This window comes from Triticum urartu, chromosome 4A (genome assembly GCF_056163025.1).
Source record: "Triticum urartu cultivar PI428250 chromosome 4A, HENAU_Tu73, whole genome shotgun sequence".
In the NCBI taxonomy this organism is placed as follows: Eukaryota; Viridiplantae; Streptophyta; class Magnoliopsida; order Poales; family Poaceae; genus Triticum; species Triticum urartu.
This window is the reverse complement of record NC_141876.1, coordinates 9805701-9833511: the sequence shown is the minus strand read 5'-3', so window position 1 is coordinate 9833511 and position 27811 is coordinate 9805701. Positions and strand designations below refer to the sequence as shown.

General features: G+C 42.1%; 1 protein-coding gene across 3 annotated transcripts; it reads right to left on the bottom strand.

The window, feature by feature from the left end:
* Window positions 1–398: 398 nt before the first annotated feature.
* LOC125550183 (transcription regulator NOT2/NOT3/NOT5 family protein) lies at window positions 399–8341 on the bottom strand. Of its 3 annotated transcripts, none has more exons than XM_048713115.2 (16): window positions 8124–8341; window positions 7917–8048; window positions 5805–5942; window positions 5667–5717; window positions 5055–5144; window positions 4806–4952; window positions 4559–4669; window positions 4271–4339; window positions 3165–3917; window positions 2885–3049; window positions 2426–2549; window positions 2200–2324; window positions 1263–1532; window positions 1047–1181; window positions 751–926; window positions 399–619 (listed from the first exon to the last, which is right to left on the bottom strand). In XM_048713115.2, exons 1-16 carry the CDS (start codon window positions 8214–8216, stop codon window positions 544–546), a joined length of 2655 nt encoding a protein of 884 aa, XP_048569072.2. In that variant the 5' UTR covers window positions 8217–8341; the 3' UTR covers window positions 399–543. The 3 variants fall into 3 exon arrangements, with proteins under 3 accessions (XP_048569072.2, XP_048569075.2, XP_048569073.2); XM_048713118.2 differs by having other exon boundaries at window positions 2486–2549; XM_048713116.2 differs by having other exon boundaries at window positions 5805–5921.
* Between the last annotated feature and the right edge of the window lie 19470 nt (window positions 8342–27811).

Here is a 27811-nt window from a genome sequence, read left to right as displayed (position 1 = left end):
TGTGGCGGCCGCCGGAGCTGCTGAGATCCTCCGCAAGCTGCTGCTGCAGAGATGGTGTTTGTTGGTCATTTAGGCTGGATTCTGGCTTGAAACATGGCACATCATCCATCTCGTTGGTGAAGAAGAAACAGGCTGCATTATAAGTGAAGATGATTTTTTAATTAAAAAAACTTAAAATGAACAAGTAGTGATTTCTTAGTTTCAATCATTCATTTTGTGCGACTTGGCCGCATGTATGTTAGATTCTTCTAGGCCTGCAAGATCACCCAACAATGTTGCATCAAGTCCTTTATTTTTAATGTACCACCAAACTCGTTGGGCATGCCCAGTTCCCAGTTTCCAGGAAATCTGGATCTAATTCAGCATGAGGTTCAGACTGTGAGGGCTGGGACCAGGAATGCACACAACAGCTCTAAATTTAAATTCGCCCACAAGGTTACAACTTACAACTGGGGAATTTGAATTCGTTCCGGATTCCAACAGTTCCATTCTGAAAAATACACGAGTCGCATTTGATCAAACACTTTGATCAGCCCTAGTGCCCTAGTTTGGCTGTACTGACAGTTCATCCTCAAGGAAGTTGTACTCAAATGTGAAGTCGTTCTTGATCCTTTGGCACCTGCAATCGAGCGAGCGAGCAATAATAAGTAACAGGGTTAACAACTCACGACCTTTACCAGTAACAGTACTGGTGCCATCAATCTATGTAATAGAAAGTTAGAAACACTAAAAGAAGAGGGGTCAGCTTACCACCCATTGCCGTCATCTGCGAGATGAAAATCAAAGTACACATATGATCCCCGCTCATACTCATCCGTCGTCACCTGTGGCTCCACGTGCCGCTGGAACCAAGTATTGTACTTCCTGTGAAATCTCCATGACTGCTTTTTTAGTTCTTTCGCGGCCAAATATTGTTGGTACGAGTTCTACCAACATGGAAAACAAAGAAAGAATGTCAAGAGCTTCATTAAAGTTGGATGGGTGATGCTGCAAGGAAATAAGTAAACAGTTGGAATTTGGAAACAAGTACATGAAACCTGACCAACCTGCTGATAGTAGAATGCAAAGAATAACATATCTGTAGACAATGTATCACTACCGAGCCTTTCCCAAAAAGCAGGATTTGTCACAATTGGTGCCTGAATCTGTGGGTAACTGGCAGGGGTCACTGAAGGGTGCCTCTGAAAAAGTAACGAGATAGGGAGGTTAACTCTACATTACAACATCTGGTGCATATATAAATGACAGAGCATCATCCATACCGGAATATAAGTTTTCGCACGCTCAGAGTCCTTGGGCTGTGGAAGCCTGTGGTATGCAGCTTCGAGCATTTGCAAATTATAAAGGTGATCGTGACCAGAAACTACCGAAGCTCCACTGAGATTGTCTCCAATTGCTCCAAAATCAGATACACTCCTCCGGCCAATAACACCAACACCAGATGATGGCATGCCAGCTTGCATAGGCTGCCCGGGTGATAGATCAGAGTCTCTAGATAGCTGGGTGCCTTCTGCTATGGATGCTGGAGGATTCTGTAAAAACCATACAAGGAAAATCAATGTTCAGATAATAAGAAAACACGCACACCAAAATCAATGTTCATGTTCAGAAGGTTGCCAAATTTTTGGCCATGCCCAGGTCTATTTGCCACTCTTTTGCATTTTTGTAGCCCACATGAGCAAGCAAAATCCTCGCCGAAGTTTTGGCTAACCAAAATTTTGATGGGGGTAGGCTCAGGCTCAGACCAACACACCCTAAAATACTACTGCCCAAAATAATTACTGCGGAAAAAATACACTGTACGTTGTTCTAATTTTTTCTGTTAAGCCACACAGGGTGACGTCCCAGGTGTTACATTATGTGCCTGAATAGAAGTACAGGGAAACTATAGAGTCAAAAACAATTAAGAATTAAACTGTCTAACATTGTAGGAGCACCGAAAAGATATGCAGATTGGAACTGATGTGACCAGTTCAAGTCTATTTTGCAAGAAAGATGGGCCATACACACGACCGGTTTTCTAAAATATGAGCAAAATAGCCCAAAATCCTTTAAAAATCTAGCTACGAAATGTCATAGATTATTGTGAGTTACTCCACACTATTGATTATTCCCACTGATAAGTGCAGTGTCCTTAATTGTATGCACCTTGTTTCACTGAATTCATGAGCAGGCATGTATGGAAAAGTTGGACCGTACCGAATAAGGAGCCTTTGTGTCATCTTCATTGGTGTGCTTATTCGGTCCAGTTGTTGCAGCAGACTCCACACTAGCATCATCGGCCAAGCCTTGTTGCTGCTCGTCACTTTTTGTTTGCCCAGCGTCTGCACATATTGATAAATTCTTAATGCACAGGAAAAACTAGTGGTCAAACACTATGAGCCTCCAACTTTATATATACTAGAAATAAATGCATGGCCATTACATTGCTCGAGAATTTGGGATTCATGAGGTTGTAGCTGAGATGAGAAGGCAGAAGGGATACCTGGTCCCTGAACCCCTAGCCCAAGGCCCCCTTGAGAAGAGATAGAAGAACTCTGAGAATTAAACTGCAAAAATGAACAAACTGAAAATGTGAAAACAATCACTATATAGAATTGACTTTAGATTTCAGGCATTATAAGATGGTTACAAAAGATTGAGGAATGCCAACACAAAATATTACTACAAACTTTACGAGTTGATTTCATGCCTTAACAGAATAAGATTAGAATGGAAGCATCTAAAGAAGGACTTGCACTCCTAAAGACAGAAAGAGAACAGCACCTAAGTAATACGCGGACAATCAAAAATCAGTGTATTCAACTAATTTGTACTTCCTGATTCTTGACTAAAGGAGACATTGATATATCACAACATTTTTATTAGTAAAAGCAGGAACAACCTGTTGTAAGAGGGAATTGGGCTGCTGGGTTGAAAATTGCTTCTGATTGATGCCCGTTATATGAGAAGCGTTAAGAAGGTTGCCCTGCTGCTGCTGTACTTGTTGCAATCTTTGCAAGTACTTCTCCCTTTGGTCGGTGACCTCAGGTCTTCCACGAAATTGACCCTGAAAATGTGAACAAGTAAATGTCATATATTCCTATAATCCTATGAATATTTTATAAAATCATTTGTAAAATCACAGTGAAATTCAGAAATAAAACTGGAGCAAAGGTACATACAGTTTCACTTTGATTTTGGAAACCAGCAGGAGCTTGAGGCCTCCACTGAGCCCCAGGAACAACCGGAGGAGAAAATACCCTTCCTCCAATAACTGCACTTTCACTGGTGTTACTGGAATCAGAGCTAACAGCATCGTTAGTCTTCACAACCGGCTGTGGTTGAACTTTACTACCAAGAGGTGAAACCAACTGCTGAGAAAGACCACCAGTGTTAACCCTCTCATCAGTATTCATTATGTTTCGTTTGGACAGGTCATTTATTGGAGGAATTGCAGTAATGGACCCATTTCCTGGAGCTGGACCTACACTTATGGGAGCAGCTAATGCCTGACTAGTTAAGCCACGGGTAATACCCCTGCCAAGACCAATTTCAGTAACTGCGGGAGACGGTCTACGTGGAGGAAAGCTCATGCTTTCATCATCCTTCACGGCAGTAGATAAGTTTGCAGGAGTTGAAGCAACAGCAGGCATGCTCTCTGTAGCATTTCGAACAGCAGCAGAAGCAGCAAATATTGTGGGTGCTGTGGGAGGAACAATTGGCCGTACTGGGCCTGGGGAACTAATGGCATCCGTCGAAACAGAAACAGCTGCAGCACTGGTACTAATGGCAGTGGGCACAACTGGCACTGATGGTCCCAGATTTCCACCCTTCGGAGGTGGTGTTTGTGGCACCGATTCAGGATTGCTTTCTAGCGTAGTTGTTTCCTCTGCTTGATCTTGTGATGTCCCTTGTGAGATTGTTGATACAGTAGCCTGAAGCAAAGGGAGACAGAGTCGGTAAATCAGCATATCGACAAGTAGTAATCAGGATTGTACATTAGAAATAACCAATTCCTCAATCTTGTTAGCATGTGTTTTTATTAAATGCCCAAATTAGCAACAACCACATGTATTCATATTCAAGGATTAGCTTGTAAGAATATGATCAAATAAATCAATACTAGCATGTAAAGGTTGACAAGAAAGCAGCAGCCAAGATGCCACTAAGCTGACACTGGGCACATAACAACCATTGTGTTCTGAGTATTTGATATACTAATACTATGTCTCCGTTTATCACAAACCAAGAGATATTCAATAAATAACTAGGAATGAATAACATGTACCTGAGTAGGTGAAGTTGCTGTCGGACTCTTCGTACTCAAAACTGCAGTAGTGGAAACAGCAGCAACACCCTGTCAACCAAACAAGAAGCGATGTTGAAAAATATATAATTATCCATACAACTAAAAGATGAAGAGCTGCACGACATAAAAACATGGTAGAGAAATGGTCTGCACCAGCATAGCAGACAAGCAGTATTTGTGGGGAAAAAAAATAAGAAAGTTTGCCAGTTGATTCTATTAGCAAAATCACAATAAACAAAGTAAAAAAAATAACAGCTCACAGCTCACCTTGATAAGAATGGAAGGAGCAAGTGAAACCATGTCTTCGAGTGCTTCAACCTTCTCCATAGGCAATGTGCTATAGAGATCCTCAACATCACTAAATTCATCAAAATCTTCCTGAATCGGATTAAGAAATCGATAGTCAGAACAAGCAGCAGATCCACAATGCTTTTAGGTCATCACAATTCCGACTTGACTATATCAAAAATTAAAAAATGGATATTATGACAGCTAAGCAGGAAGAAAATCCCACCTGATTACGTTCAACATAGTCTTCTAGGAAATCTTTCACATCATTGACTTGCTCAGGACTCAACTCATCATTATCCAAGAGTCTCAGAATTGACTCCAATTTTTTTATATGAGCCTTATGCCGCGTAATAGATTTCTCTAAATGTACCTGATAATGCATAATTACTTCCTCCGCAATAGAGACTGTTGGAAACAGGTTCCGTAGACAGTAAAATATGAACACTTTCCAATCCTATACAGTTGATCATACCAATCGAGGAGGTCTTTGCTTTCCTTTCTTAAATGAAAGTCCTTCAAGCTCCGCTTCAAAATTATCAATCTGATTTTCCAAATCACTAACCTGTAAACCGAACCCAAAAGTATATTAGAAATGTTGCACCCACATGCAACAAATAAATAGCAACACCAGAAAATCACAAAGTAATGACTGATATAATCAAAATACAATAAACATCAGCAGAGTCAAGTATGCATGCAAATGTCATTAGCGAGGTGCAGCGTAATGACTTGATATAATCAAAATATCAATAAACATCAGCAGAGTCAAGTATGCATGCGAATGATACTTTCAGAGTGATCAGATCAAAGAAAATAGCCACAGAATAATAGTCTATATGATTTTGTTTTATTCTGAGAGGGACAAGTAACCACCACTATAGTCAAAATATTAGCAAACATCAGTAGTCGGGTGTGCATGCGTTATACTTTCAGACCAATCAGATCAGAAAACTTAGTCAGCAAATTCTAAATAGTCTATTATCAGTTGTCACAAAGTAGAATCTGCGAGTGTCTTTCAGAACATACTCTAGGCCAAAGAGAAACAACAATAAGACTAAGCATACATGTAATGCATCAAACATACCACACTGTTAAGCCAATCTCTTGTTTCAGCTTTAGCCTTCTCTCTAGGATCCTGCGTGAAATAAGAATTGATGCTGAGATTCATAACAACTAAAGAAAAAAGGGTTAATCAAACACAGAAACAAGACCGAGTGCATACAGTTTTAGGCTGTTGACCTAACCCTTCTTTCGAGAAGGCCTTGGTTTTAGTTTCCTTCTCACAGACCTTAAATCGTTCCATCTCGCGTTCAATCTGCTTGCGGGCATCCATGAGAGCCTGCTCATAAGAGGCACTAACCTATGTCAACATATATCACAAATGGATTAAACACAGAACGGTAAGCTATGCCCAACTTTAAATGGTAACATGTAACGAAAAGAAGTTGGCCTAAACACCACAAAACTGAAACAAATGAATAACTGCTTCTCTAAACGAACACCTGCAATCAGGAACCCTACCATATTTCTTCAGTAAAACACTCCTCAATTTACAAAAAAAAAAATGCAGCATGTAGTAGCACAAACATGGAGAACGCAATGTTCCAATTGACAAGAGATGATTAAAATGACAAGACATATTGGATAACAAAATACCGAGGGTGTGTTGGGTTGGGAATATAGTGGAACGGAGTGGGTCAGTTCTGCGCCTGGGACATATTACTATGTTTGGTTACAGAGGGAATGAGAATGAATTGGTTGCTCAAAAGGGAATATTCCCTCAGATGCGCACCCATTCCTCCAAATCCTGGTGCTTTATGTGAGGAGAAGTTTCAAAGAACTGGTGCATGTAGGGTGTTCTAGGAAATGCTCAGTGAATTGGTGCACGGTGGTTACTTGGTTCCTCCTCTTGCCTATGGTTTTGTGATACCTGTTGGTACATGCTGCTGTCCAAAATTACATTGTAATTTTTTACCTCTAGTTCTTAGAAAATTGTGATAGCTACACAATTTGTCTTGTTTATATGTGCATTCCAGTTTTATGTTTGATAACCAATTAGCCATAGCCATAGTGATAGCTATACAATTGTTTACGCTGAAAATACAAAGGCAATGCTGCTGAAAATTCGAATAATATATTGTCTAATGAAAATATGATCATGCACATGGGAGATAATATCACCAAGAGGTGAACTGAACCAGATTCTTGTCATTCCATCCCTCCAACCAAACACAGGAAATGAACAGAACCATTCTATTTTCCTCTGGAATGGAACTGTTATATTCCACTCCATTTGGTTCTAAAACCAAACAGACCGTAAGAAACAACATCAGGAATTGCAACGTCTCCAGAACCATCACTATACTGTTGATTTAGCAAGTCTTTCTAAAGGCAGGTTTGGTTTAAGGTCAGTAAGAACTTTAGGGGCCTAGAAACTCCAAAACTCTGTTGTACATCCATACAGATTGCCTTATTGCACTTCACAACTTTCTAAGTTTAGTCAATGCCTTGATCAGAACACCTTCTCACAACTGTGCGCTCCACAGCTTAATCCAATCATGGCTTAATGGTACAAATTCGAACACGAGATACAAGCAGTTCTATAAACAACATTTACTCACATTCAGATCAGAAGATCAAACGAGGACCTCTTCTAGTGTTCCATTCCAGACAATCATTAGACCACGAGATCTACCAAGTAATAAACCCATTTAAAACCCATCAACTAAATTCTTCGCCTCTTACTACCTACCGCTCAAGTTTACCATTTTGTTTTTAAATCAGCTTCGTTCCTTTCAGTTCTTTTAGAGAGAAGAAATGGTCGGCTGTCATTCTTATTACCACTTAAATAAAATACCATCATGTGCAGAGTCACTTCGAGCAGTCAACTACGACTTCGTGTTCCAGACAAGCATGATATCAAAAATTTCAATTCAGAAGAGAAGTGCAGCAGTCAACTACGACTTCGTGTTCCAGACAAGCATGATATCAAAAATTTCAATTCAGAAGAGAAGTGCATTGGCATTGCACCTACACGAGTACTAGTACGACGCCGCACAACCAAAATCGAGCAAGAATATCAATGTTAAGACAGGTACAGAAGCGCTGGAGACTGGAGTTAGCCACTTAACCTCCCCCCAGACACCTGTAAAGGCATATTTCCTCCAGATAACTTGGCACCGAAGCCGCATCTAAACTAAACAGTTGACTGAGCTGAAGAGCGGGGCAGACGGTAGATGATTCTCATGAAGGACGGACGGAAGGGAGGAAGGAAGCAGAGGCAGAGGCAGAGGCAACAAAGATACTGGACAGACAGAGATTAGGGAGGGGTCACCTTCTTGTCCTTGATCTCGCTGGACTGGATCCAGGTCTTGATCTGGTCGCGGTAGCGCTGCAGCTTCTTGATCTCCTTCTTGAGGTCCGCCTCGAACTTCTCCTTCTGGTTCGCATTCTCGGTGTCGTAGACCTGCCCCCAGAATCGCGCAAAATCATGAGAATCCGGCGCGGGGGGTTGGGGGAGAAGGGGGAGAGGAGGGGGGACCTTGTTCCAGATGCTGTCGAAGACGTCGACGCCCTCCTGCACCTTCTTGAGGACGCGGTCGATCTCGCCCTGCAGCTTCCGACTGGCCCCCATGGCATCCGGCGCTCCGGCGGTCCGGCGGGCGGGGCTAGGGTTTACGATTGGGGGGGGAGGGGAGGGGAGGTTTTTTTTTCTTTTGGTGGTTTGGGGGATGGGGATGGGGTGGAGCGAGGAGTGATCCAGGAGTGGACGATGACGTTCGTTTATTCGTCGGCGGCCGAGAGCCGAGAGATGGGTGGATGGATGGATGGATGATGGGGGAGCAACACCTGTGTCTCGCCTATGGCGAGACGTAGGGAAGGGGAGCCTGATGAGCCAGCCCACCCGCGCCGGAGGCCACGGCCTTTTTCTTTGTTTTTTCACTTTTTTCTTTTTCTTTTTTACTTGTTTATTATACTTTCAAATATTATAAATAAATAATGCACAAACATTACTCTAAATAAAGAATTTTGAAAGAATTGTTAACCAAATATTATAAAAAAATCTTAAATGTGTACAGAGAACATGTTTCTCGTGTATATGGAAAATGTATAAAAATATATAATGTGTGTGAAAAAACTGACCGTTTATTTTTTTAAATGTTAATCGAGCATTCGAAACAGAGTTAAAGAAGTTTTGTATAAACGTTAAGCAAATATTTGAAGTGTATAGAAAAAAAAGGTTGCCCGTGTATTCAAAAAATGATTAGCATGTATTTGAAAAATGTTAAGCAAGCATTTGTTAAAAATTAATCAAGCATTTTCAAAATATATATGTGTATAGAAAAAAGGTTGACCATGTATTAAAAATTGGTTAATATTGTATTGTATTGGAAAAATTAAACTTGTATTTGAATTTTTAAAAATGTTAATCAAGCAATTGAAAAATGTTAAATGCATATAGAAAAAATGTTGACCATGTATTCAAGAAATCTTAGTCTTGTATTTGAAAAAAATGTTAATCAAGCATTTGAGAAATGTTAAATGTGTATAGAAAAAATGAAGACCATGCATTAAAAAATGATAATTTTGTATTTGAAAAATGTTAATCAAGCATTTTAAAATGTTGACCACGTAATCAAAAAATATTAATCAAGTATTTAAAAAATGTTTAAATGTGTATGAAAATATTAAACATGTATTCAAAACAATTAAACTTATATTTAAAAATGTTAAATGTGTACGCACAGGGGAGATCAGCTATTGTTTTGGGATGGGCCGGCCCGTTACACGTTTCAGCGCATCCACTTTTGGGAAGTTTCTAGGTGGTTCCGAGCTGGTTTTTCGGTTTTGGGAACCTTCTAGGAGATTTCTGGAGCAGTTTTTTTTTCCTTTTCTCCTGTTTCTTTTTTTTCCTTTTAGCCTGTTGCTTTTTCTTCCATTTTTATTTTTGGGATTTTCAAAATTTGATCATGGTTTTAAAAAATGTTCAGAATGTTTTGGTTCAAAATTTTCACAACTTTCCCAAAAATGTTCCAGTATTCAAAACATGTTCTAAAATTTGAAAAAATGTTTGTGCTTTCAAATGTTGTTCCTGTTTTTAAAAAATATTGGGAATATTTTTGTTCCAAATTTTCGAAAAATGTTCCTGTCTTCAATATTTGTTCTACAATTCCAGAAAAAAAATGTGGTTTCAAATTTTGTTTCTGTTTTTGGAAAAAAATCATAATCTTTTGGTTCAAAATTTTCACAACTTTCCAGAAAATGTTTGGAATTTCCAAAATTCTTCCTATTTTTAAAAAATGTTTGCGTCAGTAGTAGGAGGTCCTTTGTTCCGTCCCTCACTTGTACTTTACGTTTTGGGGATTTTTTTCTAGTGTTTTAAGTTTTTACCAATGTTGTTTAGTTCTTTTAGCAGTGCACTGGAAGTTGAGCAAATACGCGAATCTGTCGCAGCGGCTTGCCTAGCTTGCGCATTGGTAAGAAGTCAGGGGATAGAATCCCAGTGTTAGCATTGTTTCTTTCGTGTCCACCTCGCGAACCCAAAATGGGCCGGCCCAGGTGAGATACGCCATGTGCGAAACCAAAAGAGCGTTAGACATGAGCTCCCGTGATGGGGCTCTTCTTTTTTAGAGAGAGAGAGACAATGGTGGCCCTTTCTTTTCATGGGTATGGATGTGGGGCGGCAGCCTGTGGTTTGTTTCGGATATATCTTACTCCTTACTCGTTGTAATACCCATGGTGCGGCTATATCTCCCACATGTCGGAGCATAACTTAGAGGCATAGCTGCATAGTAGGTATGTCGCAAGAGGAGAATCTTTACACATCCCATGTACTGAAATAGAAAGGGATAAAGAGTTGGCTTACAATCGCCACTTCATACAATACATAAATATAGCATTACATCATCCAGAATACAATCAAGGTCAGACTACGGAACCAAATAAAGAAAGACAACCCCTAATGCTAGATCCCCGATCGCCCAACTGGGCTCCACTACTGATCAACTGGAAACGAAACAACACAACGAAAACGATCTTCAGCGAGCTCCCACTTGAGCTCGGTTGCGTCACCTTCAATGGTATCGTTGGCACCTGCAACTGGTTTTGGAAGTAATCTGTGAGTCACGGGGACTCAACAATCTTACACCCTCGCGATCAAGACTATTTAAACTGATGGGTAGGAAAAGGTAGTGAGGTGGAGCTGCAGCAAGCACTAGCATATATGGTGGCTAACTTACGCAAATGAGAGCGAGAAGAGAAGCAGAGCACAGTCGCGAACAAGAAATGATCAAGAAGTGATCCTGAAACTACTTACGCACAAACATAACTCCAAAAATGTGTTCACTTCCCGGACTCCGCCGGAAAGAGACCATCACGGCTACACACGCGGTTGATGCATTTTAATTAAGTTAAGTGTCAGGTTTTCTACAACCGGATATTATCAAATTCTCATCTGCCCATCACTGCGGGCACGACTTTCAAAAGTTCAAAACCCTGCAGGGGTGTCCCAACTTACCGCATCACAAGCTCTCACGGTCAACGAAGGATATTCCTTCTCCTAGGAAGACCCGATCAGACTCGGAATCCCGGTTACAAGACATTTCGACAATGGTAAAACAAGACCAGCAAAGCCGCCCGAATGTGCCAACAAATCCCGATAGGAGCTGCACATATCTCGTTCTCAGGGCACACCGGATGAGCAAGATGTCGGGTTGGCATAGACCTTGGTTGCCCAGGGGCGCCGGACATCGCTCAGGTTGGACCAACACTTAAAGAAGCACTGGCCCGGGGGGGTTAAAATAAAGATGACCCTTGAGTCTGCAGAACCCAAGTGAAATGATCTAGATGACGACTAGAGGGGGGGGTGAATAGGAGTTTTAAAACTTTTACGGATTTGGCTTTATCCTAATGCGGAATTAAACTAACGGATACTTTTCAAGCACAAATCCTAAATATGCTAGGCTCAACTAAGTGCACCAACAACCTATGCTAAACAAGATAGGCACTTAAGAAAACTAGCAAGCACAAACTATATCACAAGATATGGAAATGAAGGAACAACTAAGAAATTCAACTATTACAAGATATCTCAATATGAGAAGTATGAATTGCGGAAAGTAAAGGGTGTGGGTATGAGATAACCACAAGTGAGTCGGGGACGCGGATTTATCCCGAAGTTCACACTCGTGAGAGTGCTAATCTCCGTTAGAGCGGTGCCGAAGCCGAAGCTCCAGAGCGTCACCAAGTGACTCGCCGTATTCTCCCTTTCGAGTCACCCCCAACGGATGAGCCTCGGTTCACTCGGGGTTGGTCTTGAAGGTGACCACCACACCTTTACAAACTTCTCCGGAGCACACCACAACCACGGAAGCTTCCAGAGGAACTTGACCACCTAGGCCACTTGAACACCCTTCCCCGGAGCACACCACAAAAGGAAGCTTCCGGGGGAACCTTGGCCACATAGGCCTCTTCACAATCTTCTCAATGGTATCACCAAACCGTCTAGGAGGCGAAGCCTCCAAGAGTAATAAACTCACGGGCTCTCACTCGAACAAATCGATGCGGGGAACTCAAACCAATGCAACAAATGCAATGCAAGTTCAAGCAACAAATGCTCAACTCACTCTCTCAATCTCACAGTATGCAACTCAAGAAAGTGGAAGATTGAAGAGAGGGGATGCAATGAAGGAAATCAACAAATGACTCCAAGATCCATCCACAAATCCCCCTTCACTTAGAGGGAAGATAGGGGTCTGGAAGAGGTGGTAAGAGGCTCAAAATGATGTTTAGAATGTGAATGAACAACCCCCCAACCGGTGGGAGGAAGGAGCCCTTAAATAGCCAAAACCCAAAACTAGCCGTTGGGGCTCAACGGGCAGTTCCTGGACACCCCGTGCCCACGGGGTCCCGTGCGCACGGTACGAGCCCGTGCACACGGGGCCCCGTGCCCACGGGGGTCAAAAACCCCGTGCCCACGGGGTACCCAGGACAGCCTGCAACAGCCCACTAAAACAGTGATAACTTTGGCATACGAACTCCGAATTCGATGATCTTGGGCTCATTTTGAAGCTATGGAAAAGCCCAAGGTCCTCACATAGAGAACCAACCAAGATCAACAAGAAAGTATGATGCAAGTAATGCAACGGTTTGAGCTCTCTACATGCGACATGATCAAGCTATTCGCCCGAGAGTCCCTCTTGATAGTACGGCTATCAAACCTATAATGCGGTCTCTCTCCAAGCACCATGAGACCGGAAAAACTAGGAAAACCTAGCTAAGGTATACCTTTGCACTGCATATTCAACTTGAGCTTGGTGATGACTCCAATGCTTGTCCCAAGTTGGAATCCCTTTCTTGTCCACAACCACTTGGTGAAGATGCTTGAATTACTTCGTCATATTGCAATGAGGGAAGCCTTAACTTAAGCCCATCTTCACATGAGCATTATCATGATGTGGACCGCAAGATTCAAAGCATATAACCTCCGGCTTCTCATGTTGCACTTGGACTCCTCGAACCCGATGACCATCACCACTTGATGTCATCCACACATAGGCTACTTGAGATCTTTCCTTTTGATGCAAGCCCATGAGAAACACCTAACCCACATAGACATAACAAACACATAGCATGGGTTAGGTAACAAAGCACAATTCACAATTACTTACCATACCACTAGATCACTTGATCCCACGTGGTACAATGTTTGCGCCTTGCGAGTTGACCATCTAGATATAATCTTCGAGCTTCATCTTGGTCAACCAACATCTTTACTCCAAGCTCCATCTTGGTTTCTTGAAAGCCACAATGAACTCTTCATTTCCCTTAATTGCTTCAAGACGATATCACCAAAGACTCTTTCATGGCCATATCAAGTCCCACTATGAATATCATCTTGGTCACCACTTGCCCTTCTAAAAACTCCATCACAATCTCTTAAGAGGCATAATGAATTCATCACTCTAGTTGCTTGCTTCAAGACTTGATCAACCGAAACCCAACACATGAGCTCTCCATGATCTTGTCTTGAGACCATAACTTGAATTCTTCTCTTTGATTATTCTCTCAAGCCATTGATCCTTAAAAGCCATCCATCATACTTGAGAGGCACAATGAATTCTTCACTCTAGTTGTTTGCTTCAAGACTTAATCAACCTAAACCCAACACATGAGCTCACCATGATCTTGTCTTGAAACCATAACTTGAATTTTTCTCTTTGATTATTCTCTCAAGCCCTTGATCCTCAGAAGCCCAAATATATCAATCTTTGAGATCCTCCAATGAACTCCATCATGAACATAATAAGATTAGGCATTGAAACCAATCTTGATGGCGTCAATAGAAGTACCCGAAGACCAACTTGAAACCTCACTAGATATGGGATCTCGAGAGCCAACACCTAGGCCCCGTGAGCACGGGGTATCCAGAGAGTTGACACTCGACCCTGTGCGCACGGTACAAGCCCGTGTGCACGGGATATCCAGAGAAGGATACCATGAGGACTTCTTCGGATGCTTTGATGGCAGACTTCACAAAACAACCCAATGCACTTCAAGCATCAGTATGGAACATATCTTTATATAAGATTGAATGCACTTGATGCTCCATAGGAATTTTCATTTAATACCAAAGCATAGGGCAAATATATCTTCATATATATGGACTTCATCCTTGATTCCGTCCAATATCCTTGAGGCACTATCCTTATATATATGGACTTCATCCATGATTCCATCCAATATCCTTGAGGCACCATCTATGGACAAAACCTTCAAATATATCTCATTGAGAAACATTAGTCCATAGAGATTGTCATTTAATTACCAAAACCACACTTAGGGGCTACATGCCCTTTCAATCTCCCCCATTTTGGTAATTGATGACAATCTCAACAAGAGGGTTTATATAATGAAATTAAAACAAGTATGCAATCTATCCGAGAATAAATTGTATACTTGATGTGGTTTTGATAGCCCCAAACATCACAAAGATAGTTGATGTTATCAAAACCGGTTGTACTAGCATCGAAATACTACACAAGAATTTGATGCTAGTAGAACCACAATATATAGAGCAAACTCCCCCACAATATATGCACAGGAAATAACTTGGTGGAGTTTCCTCTATATACACATCCATGCAATGAGCAAGCCTAAACCCTCTAAACTTCTCCCCCATTGGCAACAAGTGCCAAAATGGAAGAAAAATCTAGACGACCAATATAGTATGAGTTCCTCCTTAATTTGTGCATTTCTCATATTGTGAGTGGAATCAAATGCACATATCCAGTTACGAACAAACGAAGAAATTCACATTATATTGAGGATCCATAGAATGCACCAAAATGATATGCAAGAGAATCTAACATTCAAAGGATCCAAAGAACATATTTTGGACAAGGGATAATGGAGATATCCAATATGATAATCATGCTAAGCATGGGTCCAAAATATATCCAACAATTCATGAGTGCAAACATATATGCAAAACATACAAGCACTCACTCAACAAGTACTAATCATGCTATGATGCAACATACATAATGTTGACTCTAATTTAAATAAATGCATGAAGTAAGTACTTGTTACTGAGAGAGAAAGCATTGGTTCAAGGGGCCCTTGATCTAGTACGCGAACATGAGGGACTTGATCTTGTTCTTGGATAGGTACATGATCTCCCATAGCATCTTGCTCTTGTGTTGGGGGTGATGACTTCCCTTGTGGTCGATCCACAAGAGGGGCTCTTACTCCTTCTTCTTCTACATGGACAAGGGGTGTTTCTTGTGGAAGAATATGACCAATCCCCATTGTACTTGTAGCTTGGGAAGGAGCCTCATCACCTACAACACTTGAAACAAATTGCTCTGCATGGAAGCCGTTATTCTCATCACACTCCACATTCATCATTTCCTTAATACATCCCGTGGATTTATTGAGAATATAGTAAGTGTGGCAGTTTGATGCATATCCAACAAAAAGACCCAAATTTTGTATAACTGGGTTTACATGGTGAGAATGAAACACTCACAACCGAACCGGGTTTTCATTTACCTTCTCTCTCAAATCAGTGAATCAACCAAGCTTGGCTCTAATCATTTTCCATGGTGTCTCCACCTTCCTAATGAATAAGCCAAGCATCCAATGCTTCTCCAACATACCTAAAACACATTAAGGTACAATTTGGTCCCCAAACTTATTGGGTCCGAAGTAGTTAGTCCAACCATAATACATAGGGCAAACTCCATATTAACTATGTGCAAAAGGATATGAACTTGAAGTTCATGCACACTTTTAATCATTAATGATTTGATGGAGTTTACCCTATATAGAGGGTCAAGTAGAGCAATCAAGGCATGAAAAGGTATATAAATAAATATGCATGCACATGCCTACCAAGACCCAAAGAGATACAATTTGGACAAAAGAACACTTAAACGAAGAATACTCCAAAAAATAACATAAAGCATTCAAGTTGTCCAAATTATATCAAGAGACGAATCCACACAGGACTGCAAGAAAAGTACAACATATGAACTAAGCAAAAACCAAAGAGCATATAGGATATACATTACACACATGCTCAAAGGCTTATCTCACTCAAGTAGATAAAAGATAGTACAAGCAGTGAGATGAGGCAAGTTGAAGCACAAGCCGAGAAGAAGATGATCATAAAATTATACCACAAGAAGAAATACCAATTGGTATTTGGAATTAACACTCAGTGGTAGAATCCGAAGAAGCACAAGATCATAATCAACAACCACCCCGTGCACACGGGGTATCCAGGGAGTTACATAGTACCCCGTGCGCACGGGGGTCAAACGACCCCTTGCGCACGGGGTACCCAGAGAGTTACGCAACACCCCGTGCACACGGGGGTCAAAAGACCCCGTGCACACGGGGTATCCAGAACTTTTCTGGTGCAAATTTCTGGATACCACGGCAAGCACACAACAGAGGCAAATAAACACCTACAAGAGATAATTAATGGATACTCTGAGAATTTGAATTTCAAATGAGCTTGACATACCACATAGTGACTAGATAATATTGAGTATCAATACTATGTAGTATTTCTCATATTCACATTTTGGGTTTGTGATGCGCACAAAACATAACACTCCCCCATAATGTGATGATCCACTAATATCTCGCAAGAGCCAAACAACATACAAATAAGGCTCAAGACAACAAGCAGCACTATATGATGTGCAATGCAACCTACACATGCTAGATAACACAAATCAAGCATACTAGGAAGCACAACATATAAATGCAAATGCTAGATACAAAACCTAAGCATGTAAGGGGCAAGTAACTTTCAATGAAAGCAATAAAAATACAAGTTACCGCAAGGAGGAACATTGGATAGATAATATGAAAATAATCTACATGACTTGGCTCGGACAAATAAATGGTGGATATCCTTTTCTTCATGAACTAGCCAAATCTCCAATGTCCTCCACACACCTATTGATCAAGTTTGAGCTTGATGGTCCCCAACCAAGTTGGGTCCTAAGAAGTTAGTCACAATAGACTTGGCAACCCAAATGGTCTTTTCCATTTCCAAACCACTTTGGGTACCAACAAACTTGGCAAACAAATTGCCAACAACATCCTCCCTATGAGAATAATGATCATTGATGAGAGGAGGCTTAGGGATGTTACCGTTGGGACAAGATGAGGATATGTGCCCCTTCTCACGACAAATATAGCAACATGTGCCCCCCCTTCTCTTCTTCTTTATTTCATCAACTTGGGGAGCATTCTCTTTGTTCATCATTGGTAGTGGCCTTTCTTCAACATGAGGTTGACCTTGAGATTGAACTTGAGGACACTTCCCTTGATGCTTCATATTTGAAGCCTTCTTCTTCAATGGACAAGATCTCACATGGTGTCCAACATTCTTGCACTTGAAGCATGTAATGTTGGCCGGATTCTTGACTTGATCTTGTCCCTTCTTCTTTCTCTTGGACTTCTTGTTGTTGGAGATGAAACCAAGTCCGCCCTTGTCATGAGGGGATTTTTGAACACTCAAGATAGCGTTGAGAGAGTTATTTCCTTCATGACATATTTCCAAGTCTTTCTTCAAAATAGTGACTTGGGCCTTGAGCTCTTTGTTTTCCTCTACAAGTTTAGTATCAACAAAAGTACTAGAGGAAGTAGAAGCTTCATTGTTAGAGCAACAAGGCAAGGAGAGCAATTCATCACAAAAATTAGCAATAATATGTCTAGATGAATCACTAGGACTAGCACATGTCAATAAAGCATTTTGAGTAGAAATAGTGCTAATGTCCACATGAGGCTCACACGATGTTACCTTAGTCAAAATAGCCTCATGAGCTAACTTTAGCCTTTCATGGGAGATTAGAAGGTCATCATGAGAGCCCGAGAGCTTTTCATGACTTTCTTCTAATCTTCCATAATTGCTAGTTAGCAAAGCAAGTTGAGCCCTTAGCTCAACATTCTCCTTCAAGATAGATGCTTCACAAGAAGTAGAGTTAGTAGCACAAGCATCATTGACAATATGAGAGGAGCTAGAAGATACTAGAGACTTCACATGAGTAGCTTGAAGTTCCTCATAAGACTTAGAGAGTTTTGTGAGCTCTCCTTTGACATTCTTATACACAAGGTCAAGGTGCTCAAAATCCTCTTTAAGTTGATCATGAGCAACTTCAATCTCTTCTTTAGAAGATTCTAAGTCTCTAAGAGTTTCTAGAGCATCAAGAAGGTTACAATCAAGTTTTTCATTTTGTTCTTGCTCTTCGTGAAGTAAATCATTACACTTTCCAAAATGAGTGATAAGATCTTTAAACATCTCATAAGTGTTCTTATTTACCCCATGAAGAGAATTACCAATATCATATATTTCTTGACTCATATCCCTATCACATTCATCATTACTCTCATCAATATCATTACAAGGAGTAGATGATACCTCAGTATTACCTGTTGCCATGAGGCACATGTGAACATCGGAGGTTGATGATGATTCTTTTGGAGAGGGAGTTTCTTTATCATCAAGAGTAGGATATCCATGTCCATCCTCTTGACACTCATAGCATTTCCTCTCCAACAAGGTGATGTACTTCTTTGCTCCTCTAGCAATTTCCTTATTAATGATGTGTGCACTATTTTCTCTTGTTTCCTCTACATGGTTAGTCAAACAACAACTAGAGGAAATAGAAGCACATAGATCATGGAAACAAGGAGTATCAAGCATATCATCACAAAAGGTATTCAAGGAATCTCCAAATGATATGCATGGACTATCAACACAAGAATGTAAGTCATTTTTGCTAGATATGTTCAAGTCCATAGAATCTACAACACTAGCATGAATACAAGTAAGATCATCAATGTTGAGCACATCATCACAATCATCACAAATGATATTTTCACTCACCATGTCATTACCTTGGGACATGCCACATGATGGTGAGGCGGAAGAAGTTGAAATGTCCAAGTACACGGAGGAAGAAGCAATATGGAGATCTTCATGATTTGAAGATGTGGAGACCTCCTCGATTAACTCCTCTGAAAGATGATGAACATCAACAAGATTGGACCCACCATATATTTCTTCAAGTTTGGTCCACATATCATGAGCCGTCACACAAGTCATGAAAGACTCAAATACTTCGAGGGATATAAACCGGATTATGGCATTCTTAGCACTATATCCACAAAGCATATCATCATTTTCCTCACTAGTTGGAAAAAGGTCGTCCTTCCACGGAGAAGCCCCTACAAGAACAACTCGCACAAAACTTGGACCCATGGTCCGAAAATGACAAAGCATGCGAATTTTCCACAAGTGATAGTTTGTGCCACTAAAACAAAAAGTGTCATCATCCACTATACCACTAGTCGACATCTTTACTCTCTAGGCGGTGAAGCCTAGCAGGGAGAGACCAAAGCTCTGATAGCAATTGAAATGATCTAGATGACGACTAGAGGGGGGGTGAATAGGAGTTTTAAAACTTTTACGGATTTGGCTTTATCCTAATGCGGAATTAAACTATACTTTTCAAGCACAAATCCTAAATATGCTAGGCTCAACTAAGTGCACCAACAACCTATGCTAAACAAGATAGGCACTTAAGAAAACTAGCAAGCACAAACTATATCACAAGATATGGAAATGAAGGAACAACTAAGCAATTCAACTATTACAAGATATCTCAATATGAGCAAGTATGAATTGCGGAAAGTAAAGGGTGTGGGTATGAGATAACCACAAGTGAGTCGGGGACGCGGATTTATCCCGAAGTTCACACTCGTGAGAGTGCTAATCTCCGTTAGAGCGGTGCCGAAGCCGAAGTTCCGGGGCGTCACCAAGTGACTCACCGTATTCTCCCTTTCGAGTCACCCCCAACGGATGAGCCTCGGTTCACTCGGGGTTGGTCTTGAAGGTGACCACCACACCTTTACAAACTTCTCCGGAGCACACCACAACCAATGAAGCTTCCAGAGGAACTTGACCACCTAGGCCACTTGAACACCCTTCCCCGGTGTTGGGGAATGTAGTAATTTCAAAATTTTCCTACGCACACGCAAGATCATGGTGATGCATAGCAACGAGAATGGAGAGTGTTGTCTACATACCCTCGTAGACCGGAAGCGGAAGCGTTATGACAACGCGGTTGATGTAGTCGTACGTCTTCACGGCCCGACCGATCAAGCACCGAAACTACGGCACCTCCGAGTTCTAGCACACGTTCAGCTCGATGACAATCCCCGGACTCCGATCCAGCAAAGTGTCGGGGAAGAGTTCCGTCAGCACGACGGCGTGGTGACGATCTTGATGTACTACTATCGTAGGGCTTCGCCTAAGCACCGCTACAATATTATCGAGGACTATGGTGGAAGGGGGCACCGCACACGGCTAAGAATATGATCATGTGGATCAACTTGTCTCTCTAGGGGGTGCCCCTGCCTCCGTATATAAAGGCTCAAAGGGGGGGGGCGGCCGGCCAAGAGGAGGCGCGCCAGGAGGAGTCCTACTCCCTCTGGGAGTAGGACTCCCCCCTTTCCTAGTTGGAATAGGATTCGCGGAGGAGAGAGAGGAGGAAGGGGGGCCGGCCCCCTCTCCTTGTCCTATTCGGACCAAGGGAGGGGAGGGGCGCACGGCCCATCTCTAGCTGCCTCTTCTCTCTTCCACTAGGGCCCACTAAGGCCCATATATCTCCCGGGGGGTTCCGGTAACCTCCCGGTACTCCGGTAAAATCCCGATTTCACCCGGAACACTTTCGATATCCAAACATAGGCTTCCAATATATCAATCTTTATGTCTCAACCATTTCGAGACTCCTCGTCATGTCCGTGATCACATTCGGGACTCCGAACAACCTTCGGTACATCAAAACGCATAAACTCATAATATAACTGTCATCGAAACCTTAAGCGTGCGGACCCTACGGGTTCGAGAACAATGTAGACATGACCGAGACACGTCTCCGGTCAATAACCAATAGCGGGACCTGGATGCCCATATTGGTTCCTACATATTCTACGAAGATCTTTTATCGGTCAGACCGCATAACAACATATGTTGTTCCCTTTGTCATCGGTATGTTACTTGCCCGAGATTCGATCGTCGATATCCAATACCTAGTTCAATCTCGTTACCGGCAAGTCTCTTTACTCGTTCCGTAATACACCATCCCGCAATTAACTCATTAATTGCAATGCTTGCAAGGCTTAAGTGATGTGCATTACCGAGAGGGCCCAGAGATACCTCTCCGACGATCGGAGTGACAAATCCTAATCTCGAAATACGTCAACCCAACATGTACCTTTGGAGACACCTGTAGAGCACCTTTATAATCACCCAGTTACGTTGTGACGTTTGGTAGCACACAAAGTGTTCCTCCGGCACACGGGAGTTACATAATCTCATAGTCACAGGAACATGTATAAGTCATGAAGAAAGCAATAGCAACATACTAAACGATCAGGTGCTAAGCTAATGGAATGGGTCATGTCAATCAGATCATTCAACTAATGATGTGATCCCGTTAATCAAATGACAACTCTTTGTCCATGGTTAGGAAACATAACCATCTTTGATTAACGAGCTAGTCAAGTAGAGGCACACTAGTGACACTCTGTTTGTCTATGTATTCACACATGTATTATGTTTCCGGTTAATACAATTCTAGCATGAATAATAAACTTTTATCATGATATAAGGAAATAAATAATAACTTTATTATTGCCTCTAGGGCATATTTCCTTCAGTCTCCCACTTGCACTAGAGTCAATAATCTAGATTACACAGTAATGATTCTAACACCCATGGAGCCTTGGTGCTGATCATGTTTTGCTCGTGGAAGAGGCTTAGTCAACGGGTCTGCTATATTCAGATCCGTATGTATCTTGCAAATCTCTATGTCTCCCACCTGGACTAGATCCCGGATGGAATTGAAGCGTCTCTTGATGTGTTTGGTTCTCTTGTGAAATCTGGATTCCTTTGCCAAGGCAATTGCACCAGTATTGTCACAAAAGATTTTCATTGGACCCGATGCACTAGGTATGACACCTAGATCGGATATGAACTCCTTCATCCAGACTCCTTCGTTTGCTGCTTCCGAAGCAGCTATGTACTCCGCTTCACATGTAGATCCTGCCACGACGCTTTGTTTAGAACTGCACCAACTGACAGCTCCACCATTTAATGTAAACACGTATCCGGTTTGCGATTTAGAATCATCCGGATCAGTGTCAAAGCTTGCATCAACGTAACCGTTTACGATGAGCTCTTTGTCACCTCCATATACGAGAAACATATCCTTAGTCCTTTTCAGGTACTTCAGGATGTTCTTGACCGCTGTCCAGTGATCCACTCCTGGATTACTTTGGTACCTCCCTGCTAGACTTATAACAAGGCACACATCAGGTCTGGTACACAGCATTGCATACATGATAGAGCCTATGGCTGAAGCATAGGGAACATCTTTCATTTTCTCTGTATCTTCTGCAGTGGTCGGGCATTGAGTCTGACTCAACTTCACACCTTGTAACACAGGCAAGAACCCTTTCTTTGCTTGATCCATTTTGAACTTCTTCAAAATCTTGTCAAGGTATGTGCTTTGTGAAAGTCCAATTAAGCGTTTTGATCTATCTCTATAGATCTTTATGCCTAATATGTAAGCAGCTTCACCGAGGTCTTTCATTGAAAAACTCTTATTCAAGTATCCCTTTATGCTACCCAGAAATTCTATATCATTTCCAATCAGTAATATGTCATCCACATATAATATCAGAAATGCTATAGAGCTCCCACTCACTTTCTTGTAAATACAGGCTTCTCCGAAAGTCTGTATAAAACCAAATGCTTTGATCACACTATCAAAGCGTTTATTCCAACTCCGAGAGGCTTGCACCAGTCCATAAATGGATCGCTGGAGCTTGCACACTTTGTTAGCTCCCTTTGGATCGACAAAACCTTCCGGTTGCATCATATACAACTCTTCTTCCAGAAATCCATTCAGGAATGCAGTTTTGACATCCATCTGCCAAATTTCATAATCATAAAATGCGGCAATTGCTAACATGATTCGGACAGACTTAAGCATCACTACGGGTGAGAAGGTCTCATCGTAGTCAACCCCTTGAACTTGCCGAAACCCTTTTGCGACAAGTCGAGCTTTGTAGACAGTAATATTACCGTCAGCGTCAGTCTTCTTCTTGAAGATCCATTTACTCTCAATTGCTTGCCGATCATCGGGCAAGTCAACCAAAGTCCATACTTTGTTCTCATACATGGATCCCATCTCAGATTTCATGGCTTCAAGCCATTTTGCGGAATCTGGGCTCACCATCGCTTCTTCATAGTTCGTAGGTTCATCATGATCTAGCAGCATGATTTCCAGAACAGGATTACCGTACCACTCTGGCGCGGATCTCACTCTGGTTGATCTACGAGGTTCAGTAGTATCTTGTCCTGAAGTTTCATGATCATTATCATTAGCTTCCTCACTAATTGGTGTAGGTGTCGCAGAAACAGGTTTCTGTGATGTACTACTTTCCAATAAGGGAGAAGGTACAGTTACCTCGTCAAGTTCTACTTTCCTCCCACTCACATATTTCGAGAGAAACTCCTTCTCCAAAAAGTTTCTGAACTTAGCAACAAAAGTCTTGCCTTCGGATCTGTGATAGAAGGTGTATCCAATAGCCTCCTTTGGATATCCTATGAAGACACATTTCTCTGATTTGGGTTCGAGCTTATCAGGTTGAAGCTTTTTCACATAAGCATCGCAGCCCCAAACTTTCAGAAACGACAACTTTGGTTTCTTGCCAAACCATAGTTCATAAGGCGTCGTCTCAACGGATTTTGATGGTGCCCTATTTAACGTGAATGCAGCCGTCTCTAAAGCATAACCCCAAAACGATAGCGGTAAATCAGTAAGAGACATCATAGATCACACCATATCTAGTAAAGTACGATTACGACGTTCGGACACACCATTACGCTGTAGTGTTCTGGGTGGTGTGAGTTGCGAAACTATTCCGCATTGTTTCAAATGTACACCAAACTCGTAACTCAAATATTCCCCTCCATGATCAGATTGTAGAAACTTTATTTTCTTGTTACGATGATTTTCAACTTCACTCTGAAATTCTTTGAACTTTTCAAATGTTTCAGACTTATGTTTCATTAAGTAGATATACACATATCTGCTTAAATCATCTGTGAAGGTGAGAAAATAACGATATCCGCCACGAGCCTCAATATTCATCGGACCACATACATCTGTATGTATGATTTCCAAAATCTGTTGCTCTCTCCATAGTACCGGAGAATGGTGTTTTAGTCATCTTGCCCATGAGCCACGGTTCGCAAGTACCAAGTGATTCATAATCAAGTGGTTCCAAAAGTCCATCAGTTTGGAGTTTCTTCATGCGTTTTACACCGATATGACCTAAACGGCAGTGCCACAAATAAGTTGCACCATCATTATCAACTCTGCATCTTTTGGCTTCAACATTATGAATATGTGTATCACTACTATCAAAATTCAATAAGAATAGACCACTCTTCAAGGGTGAATGACCATAAAAGATATTACTCATATAAATAGAACAACCATTATTCTCTGATTTAAATGAATAACCGTCTCGCATTAAACAAGATCCAGATATAATGTTCATGCTCAACGCTGGCACCAAATAACAATTATTTAGGTCTAATACTAATCCCGAAGGTAGATGTAGAGGTAGCGTGCCGACCGCGATCACATCGACTTTGGAACCGTTTCCCACGCGCATCGTCACCTCGTCCTTAGCCAATCTTCGCTTAATCCGTAGTCCCTGTTTCGAGTTGCAAATATTAGCAACAGAACCAGTATCAAATACCCAGGTGCTACTGCGAGCATTAGTAAGGTACACATCAATAACATGTATATCACATATACCTTTGTTCACCTTGCCATCCTTCTTATCCGCCAAATACTTGGGGCAGTTCCGCTTCCAGTGACTAGTCTGCTTGCTGTAGAAGCACTCAGTTTCAGGCTTAGGTCCAGACTTGGGTTTCTTCTCTTGAGCAGCAACTTGCTTGCTGTTCTTCTTGAAGTTCCCCTTCTTCTTCCCTTTGCCCTTTTTCTTGAAACTAGTGGTCTTGTTGACCATCAACACTTGATGCTCCTTTTTGATTTCTACCTCCGCAGCTTTCAGCATTGCGAAGAGCTCGGGAATAGTCTTATTCATCCCTTGCATATTATAGTTCATCACGAAGCTCTTGTAGCTTGGTGGCAGTGATTGGAGAATTCTGATGACGCAATCATCTGGAAGATTAACTCCCATTTGAATCAAGTGATTATTATACCCAGACATTTTGAGTATATGCTCACTGACAGAACTGTTCTCCTCCATCTTGCAGCTATAGAACTTATTGGAGACTTCATATCTCTCAATCCGGGCATTTGCTTGGAATATTAACTTCAACTCCTGGAACATCTCATATGCCCCATGACGTTCAAAACGTCGTTGAAGTCCCGGTTCTAAGCCGTAAAGCATGGCACATTGAACTATCGAGTAGTCATTAGCTTTGCTCTGCCAGACGTTCATAACATCTGGTGTTGCTCCAGCAGCAGGCCTGGCACCCAGCGGTGCTTCCAGGACGTAATTCTTCTGTTCAACAATGAGGATAATCCTCAAGTTAGGGACCCAGTCCGTGTAATTGCTACCATCATCTTTCAACTTTGCTTTCTCAAGGAACGCATTAAAATTCAACGGAACAACAGCACGGGCCATCTATCTACAATCAAACATACATAAGCAAGATACTATTAGGTACTAAGTTCATGACAAATTTAGGTTCAATTAATCATATTACTTAAGAACTCCCACTTAGATAGACATCCCTCTAATCCTCTAAGTGATTACGTGATCCAAATCAACTAAACCATGTCCGATCATCACGTGAGATGGAGTAGTTTCATTGGTGAACATCACTATGTTGATCATATCTACTATATGAGTCACGCTCGACCTTTCGGTCTCCGTGTTCCGAGGCCATATCTGTATATGCTTGGCTCATCAAGTATAACCTGAGTATTCCGCGTGTGCAACTGTTTTGCACCCGTTATATTTGAACGTAGAGCCTATCACACCCGATCATCACGTGGTGTCTCAGCACGAAGAACTTTCGCAACGGTGCATACTCAGGAAGATCACTTCTTGATAATTTAGTGAGAGATCATCTTATAATGCTACCGTCAATCAAAGCAAGATAAGATGCATAAAAGATAAACATCACATGCAATCAATATAAGTGATATGATATGGCCATCATCATCTTGTGCCTGTGATCCCTCTCCGAAGCACCGTCATGATCACCATCGTCACCGGCGCGACACCTTGATCTCCATCGTAGCATCGTTGTCGTCTCGCCAATCTTATGCTTCCACGACTATCGCTACCGCTTAGTGATAAAGTAAAGCATTACAGCGCGATTGCATTGCATACAATAAAGCGACAACCATATGGCTCCTGCCAGTTGCCGATAACTCGGTTACAAAACATGATCATCTCATACAATAAAATTTAGCATCATGTCTTGACCATATCACATCACAACATGCCCTGCAAAAACAAGTTAGACGTCCTCTACTTTGTTGGTGCAAGTTTTACGTGGCTGCTACGGGCTTAAGCAAGAACCAATCTTACCTACGCATCAAAACCACAACGATAGTTTGTCAAGTTGGTGTTGTTTTAACCTTCGCAAGGACCGGGCGTAGCCACATTCGGTTCAACTAAAGTTGGAGAAACTGTCACCCGCAAGCCACCTATGTGCAAAGCACGTCGGGAGAACCGGTCTCGCGTAAGCGTACGCGTAATGTCGGTCCGGGCCGCTTCGTCCAACAATACCGCCGAACCAAAGTATGACATGCTGGTAAGCAGTATGACTTATATCGCCCACAACTCACTTGTGTTCTACTCGTGCATATAACATCAACACATAAAACCTAGGCTCGGATGCCACTGTTGGGGAACGTAGTAATTTCAAAATTTTCCTACGCACACGCAAGATCATGGTGATGCATAGCAACGAGAGGGGAGAGTGTTGTCTACGTACCCTCGTAGACCGGAAGCGGAAGCGTTATGACAACGCGGTTGATGTAGTCGTACGTCTTCACGGCCCGACCGATCAAGCACCGAAACTACGGCACCTCCGAGTTCTAGCACACGTTCAACTCGATGACGATCCCCGAACTCCGATCCAGCAAAGTGTCGGGGAAGAGTTCCGTCAGCACGACGGCGTGGTGACGATCTTGATGTACTACTGTCGAAGGGCTTCGCCTAAGCACCGCTACAATATTATCGAGGACTATGGTGGAAGGGGGCACCGCACACGGCTAAGAATATGATCACGTGGATCAACTTGTCTCTCTAGGGGGTGCCCCTGCCTCCGTATATAAAGGCTCAAAGGGGGGGGGGGGGCGGCCGTCCAAGAGGAGGCGCGCCAGGAGGAGTCCTCCCTCCGGGAGTAGGACTCCCCCCTTTCCTAGTTGGAATAGGATTCGCGGAGGAGAGAGAGGAGGAAGGGGGGCCGGCCCCCTCTCCTTGTCCTATTCGGACCAAGGGAGGGGAGGGGCGCGCAGCCCATCTTTGGCTGCCTCTTCTCTCTTCCACTAGGGCCCACTAAGGCCCATATATCTCCCGGGGGGTCCGCTAACCTCCCGGTACTCCGGTAAAATCCCAATTTCACCCGGAACACTTCCG